General features: G+C 44.4%; 1 protein-coding gene across 1 annotated transcript; it reads left to right on the top strand.

Moving 5' to 3' along the window:
- Positions 1-737: 737 nt before the first annotated feature.
- Positions 738-5060, top strand: LOC120969811 (uncharacterized). The gene is made up of 2 exons (XM_045231839.2): positions 738-3626; positions 4679-5060. The coding sequence occupies exon 1, from the start codon at positions 2492-2494 to the stop codon at positions 3611-3613; it is 1122 nt and encodes a 373-aa protein (XP_045087774.1). The 5' UTR covers positions 738-2491; the 3' UTR covers positions 3614-3626; positions 4679-5060.
- Positions 5061-5868: the final 808 nt, after the last annotated feature.

Below are 5868 nucleotides of genomic sequence, written 5' to 3'. Positions count from 1 at the left end.
AAGAACGAAGGGAGTAGAAATAATGAAACCCGACCGTGGGCCGGCCCAAACAGGGGCGTCCGGGAGGGGCGCCTTCAGCGAAGCCGCACCGGCAAATAGGACTGCCCCTCCCTCTTCCCCTGTCCTCTCCCCCTCTCTGGCTCACTCCTGTCGCGTCTTTCCCCCCTCCCCAAAACCCTCTCCGCTTAACCCCTAGAGCTCGCCGTCGGCCCCTCCCAAAAGTTTCGCCGCTGACATCGCTCCCCTCTCCCGCTCCCTCCCTCCATCGCTCCGGCCTGTCCCGCGCCGCCCTCCCACCCCACCCCACCCCACCCCCACCCTTCGCTTAAACCCTAATGGCCAACCACGGGGAGCTTGCCGTAGGCCCGTCCCCGACTCGGCTCACTTCTTCCACCTAGACGACATCGCCCCCGTCGCCCTCCCCGACCTCGCTCCCCTCGCCTTCCCCGACCTCTCTCCCCTCGCCTTCCCTGACCTCGCTCCCAAGTGCCCTTGCCTCGTCTTCAAAGGGTCATGTAAGAAACTAGGCTTGTATTAAAAAAAAATTAGACGAAAGGTTTGAGAAATGTTTGTGTTTGTTTGCATCTACCTGTAATTTGTTTGCATCTATCTGTAATACCTGATAACTCATTAGTATTACTCTGTGTAGCCCAGTGGTCGGCCGCTGTCTCTGCATTCCTGAAGTCCAGGGTTCGAATCCCAATTTTTTGTCATTTCCATTTTATTTCAATTTATGTATGCTGCACGAAATTTTGACAAAAAAAATTAGGTATCTGAGATTCGAACCTGTTTCTTGTAAAAAAATACATCAAAGTTATTTAATAGATTAATCTCATATTGACTTTCTGTGTTTTATAACTTGGTATATGATTCTACATTGTTTTAACTGTGTATGTAATGTGTAATGCAATGCCCCATCAGACTATTGCAGTATGCCCTGGTTGAAGTCTGTCCCTTATGATCGTGGCAGTTTGTTTCCGTATAATTGAGGATTTCGAATAAGAATAGTTGTTTGCTGGATTGATAGGAAAACTTAGGAGTGCTTATGCCTTAAAAACTCCTATCTTTGTTTCCTGAATTAGATTTACCTTTCTTAATTGGAATATGTTGTTAATTTGTGTTTATCTGCTATCTTGTGCGCTATCGTCTGCAAAATTACCCCTCAAACGAGGCCTTCTCATTTAGGATCACTGGAAATGATGCATACTGTTTTGTTTTGATTTGTTTTGGGGGTATGACTTTAATGCTTCGGATATGTTGTTAAATGCTTCAGAAACTTGTTTGCTTCATATGAGTTTTTAGTGTGATTACAAGGTGGTGCCACACGTTCTCTCGAGAGTTGCTCTATGTATCTTTTTTTTTTTTTGAGGTAGCGGTATGTGTCTAGTTGTGCATTTGTCATGAATCCGAATAACACCTAATGTATCTGTGCGACTTCAATAGTAGTTTAGGGCAATGATTCTCTTTCTTTTTGGAGTTAAGGTTACTTAGCTGTTAACTTTACTAGTTCTACTTGTGCTGCTCATCAGAATCTTTCATCTTGAGCTGCAGATGAATTATCTATGCATGAGTATAATTAACTTAAGACCTGCAAAAAAAAACTTAAGACATCTTGAATTCTGGTTATTTGTATCTCATAAATATTCAGGTATGTCCACAATTCGGTCTTCAGCGTCATTTTTTGGTACTAACTGAATTTTTTACATCTCTAAGCTTTTTTGTGATTATGTGGTCTTCATTGTGCGTTCCCTTTGTTTTGCGTATAATTATGAAAAATAATTTTGTGCAGAACTATTTTAGTGCATATATCGTAGATTCATTAGCACCATCATACATCTGAAACGCAAAGTTCTTACATCTAAGTTCCTTTCCGAGTTTTTCTTGTTTCATTTGTTGTACAACTTAGATAAACATATTAGTTATATATGTTCATACCAACTTTTTATCCATTGTTGATGTGAGTATGGCTGTCTTCTTTTATGTTAGATAGTGCAGTGTGAATTAAGTTGTTTTGACAGGGCATTGTCTCAGATTTGGTACATGTCTGTTGTTATAGTGTCATCGTGTACAGTCATAGTGCAAGGTGTTAATTTGTGTATGCTTACCTTTGTTGGCTTTAGTGAAATAGTTGTGCTAATTAATAAATCCGTCCTTCTTTTCTATTTTATTTATTTGTTTGGAATCTTAGAGTGATGGCAACGAAAAATTCTAGTAAATAAGTACTTTTTGGTTTGCTGCTACTGAAATTGATGGTTTGGTAATGTTCATATTTCTTTTTCAATAGGACTCCATCATTCTAAGTCACTTTTGTTTTCTTACCAGGGAGGGCACTTGCATCACTAAGCCTAGGACAAAGAAGCCAGAGGATGCAGAGGACTGGTCGTGGGAAGAAAGGTTATTCTACGGTTGCAACATATTCCCTGGTGTCCTCGACCAGGGTACTGCTGGTCTCGGTCTTTGTTCTTTCACTTCAATAACCTCAGCAGGACAGATGGAACTGAATGCAGCAGTGGCCAAGAAGACTGGGCAGAACTGCATGATAAAGCTTGATTGGGAATCATTGGTAACAAGATTTCTTCAGCTGAATGGCCTGAAAGCAGAGGATGGCAAACTGGAGAGGCAGAAGTTACAGGAGATAATCTTCAATGATGAGGTGGGTTACAACACGCCAGAAGGGGCTGCCTGGTGCTTCAAGCATATGGGCATTAAGGCAGATATCCACAAGGATGGGGACAACATTGGCACCCTCAACGTGAGCCTTCATGATTACAGACGTTATGAGCAGATGGACGCTCAGGAGGTAAGGGAACACATAGAAAATGGCAGGGCGATCAAGGTACGGATACTTGCCGGAACAGAGTTCGACTCTCTTGAGGACGACGAGATCTATTGCTGGCTCCCAGAGATCGATGAGGACACTGGGAAATTGGTGGAGGACCCAGACCCCCACGCAATTGTATTGCTTGGCAATGGTAATGCTGGGCCCTCATTGCGCAATGAACAGTACCACCCGTTCCTTAATTCACATGGAAAAAAATATGCAAAGGGTGGAGTTGGGTGCATATTTTTCAAGGGTCTGTTCGGCCCATACTACTTGCTGGAAATGAAGACAGAGCCGAAGCTCTCGTATGGTGGGATGTCTCAGCTTCCTGCTCCTCCTTTTCGCACGTATGTCCCGACTCCTCCGCCCCCTGGTTCCCCCGCATCACCGCCATGCCCGTCTGCCTTCACGACTTTGCCTGCCCATGGCCGCTTCCCTGCACCATCACGCCCGGGTGCCCCCTCAACTCAGCATACTCCACGTTACTTGCCGCCTTGGCATCCCAGTCGTAGCTCCTGTTTACCTGGTCCAGTCAGCGGCCACAGTCTCACTCCACCAAGAGGAAGATACAGCATGGATGTCCCGACACCTCCGCCTCATGATCGCTCCGCATCACAGTCACACCTGGCTGCCTTCACGCCTCCGCCTCCCCATGGCCGCTTCCCTGCACCAAGACGCCCGGATGCCCCCTCAACACAGCGGGCTACTGCACCTCACTCGCCACCTCCAGCCCGCGGTGAATGGCCCACTGCACCAAGAGGAAGAGACACCATTGATAAGAAAAGATGGTAGGATGAATGAGGAGGTAACTGACTAGCCATTTCGGATTTATAACCTTTGACTTTCTTCTCCCTTGATGCACTTTACACCTACTGAACTGATACTTTGACAGCATGAACTCATATACATGTGTTATGGCGTACTCTAACAACATGTTAATCTTCAGCATAGATGCATCCAACGAACTGCATATTGTGCAGCATAAAAAGATTAATCCATGTAGTCTTGTAGAATTCTGTCGGTCCGTCTTTATTTTTAGGACATATATTGTGTACACAGCAAATTAACCCATGCTATCTAAGTCATTTGAGTTTTTACGGGCCTTAAACCCTGTTTAGAAGCAAAAGAGAGTAGAGATCTTAGGATGATAGGTAACCTCTGTTACTAAAAGGCTTCTTTAACTGCTTAGTTACTACCAGTACTCCACTACTCCTGCCATGCTCAACCTCTGGTTCTGACTTTTGACATTGTCCCTAATGTACTCCAATGACCGCTAGCTTCTCTAAATGTACCGAGTTAAACTATTTGGAAGTGTTTTTATTAGCAAACCAATCTTGTAAGTTTGCGCAGAGGCTCTAGGTTGGGAGTTCTATAGTAATCACCCAAATCATTTTACAATCAAAGTGTCCTCCTATCCTCCATCGTTTATCAAACACCTTTCAGTTTCTGTGACACACAGGAAGGTAGATTTTTTAATTGTTAGCTCATCATGCATGTACTGTGTGTGCGGCTGCTAGAGCCATCGCAAGGGAGCAGTTGCCACTGATAGTGGTGCCTGTCAGCATGTTGTATTGGGAAACTAGGCGAATTTTAATTTTCAATCTGAGGGAGCTAACTGATGCAGCTGGACAATCTCTGAAGTGTGCCAAACTAAAATAGGAAATTAGCTTGTTTCACCACCTAGGTTTTGTGTTGACCCTCTTGTTGCTGTATGTATATGCTACGCTACTTACAAGAAACTTCGAAATTTGCTGCTATCGTTTGTTATTGACAGATTGTCGAAATTTGCTTTATATGTCAAGATTGTACCTCTGCATTCTCTTGTTTTCACGCTAAGAATCGAAAATGTGCGTGCAGGCTCTCAGTTCGTGGTGTGAGGACATGAAATGCACAGATGGTGTGAGGAGGTGAAAGACACTTCAGTTGGCAGGACAAAGTCGTCGTCTTCTGCTTAGCGGTGCCGTGATTATTTTGTCTAGACAGGACATTATTTCCCACTGACCCTGCACGAACGTGTTTTCATGGAAAAGGCTTAATTTGTCCAAGGATTTTGATGAGTTCATGTAGTTCGTTCGTTCGGTTCCAGGTTTTGTGGCATGCTAACTTGCATTGACCCTACCCTATTACTAGCAATATCCGCGCGAGGCGTGGGCTTGTGTAGCATCTTTATTGTTTACACTCAAACTCAATTTAAGGCTGGAGAATTAATGTGCGTGAGATTGTGTTCACGAAAAGAGAAGCTAAAATGATACATTGTGGTGCTTCGATACGGCAAGTAGTGCGGCTACATTTGTAATTGGAAATTGATTACAAAAGGTGGCACCGATACATCTAGCGCACCGATACACTCAAACTCAAGAAGGAAGACACGTCCTTCAAGAACTCCAGTGTACGTCTAGTGTCTTCCAAGAAACGGCATGAACATCGCCATTGTGTCACCACGGCATGGTTAAATTTGTTGTGGTGTGGTAGCAAGAGTTAAGAAAATTTGTTGTCACCTGAATAAGAGTGGTATATGGTTGCGCAATGCCAAGGATACAAACTGAATGTACATATCCAAAGGAGTTTGTGAAGCTGCTGTTGAGTTGGGACAAACAGAAGGTCATGACGAGCATAGCGCTGTTTTTCTTTTTGACAAAGAAGACAGTAGGAGAGGCTCCTACTGTTTTGTATTACTCACATATAAATAAGGTGGTTACATGGTGGGGGGTGGTACATACACACAGAGAGGGGGGGGGGGGGGGGGGGGGGTGAGGCACCTAAGGGGGTCCCAAGGTTAAGAAATGAAAAGGAGAAGTTATAGGAGAGAGTTACAAAAATCAAGCACAGAGGCAATATGTGCCTCTTTGACCCTGTGTTGAAGAAGCCCAAAGTCTTTTATGAATCTATCCAGACAAGATCGAATGGAAGGGGCCACCCCCCCTGAAGTGATTGTTGTTTCTTTCCTTCCACAGGCTCCAGGCAGCGGTAATAAAAATTTCCACAAAAAGTTGGTTGGGCCAGGTTGCCTTGACCGCGTTAACGACCTCCAATCGCGAGTTGAGCGT

The sequence above is a fragment of the Aegilops tauschii genome, chromosome 7 (genome assembly GCF_002575655.3).
Source record: "Aegilops tauschii subsp. strangulata cultivar AL8/78 chromosome 7, Aet v6.0, whole genome shotgun sequence".
In the NCBI taxonomy this organism is placed as follows: domain Eukaryota; kingdom Viridiplantae; phylum Streptophyta; class Magnoliopsida; order Poales; family Poaceae; genus Aegilops; species Aegilops tauschii.
This window is presented reverse-complemented; position numbering and strand designations above follow the sequence as displayed.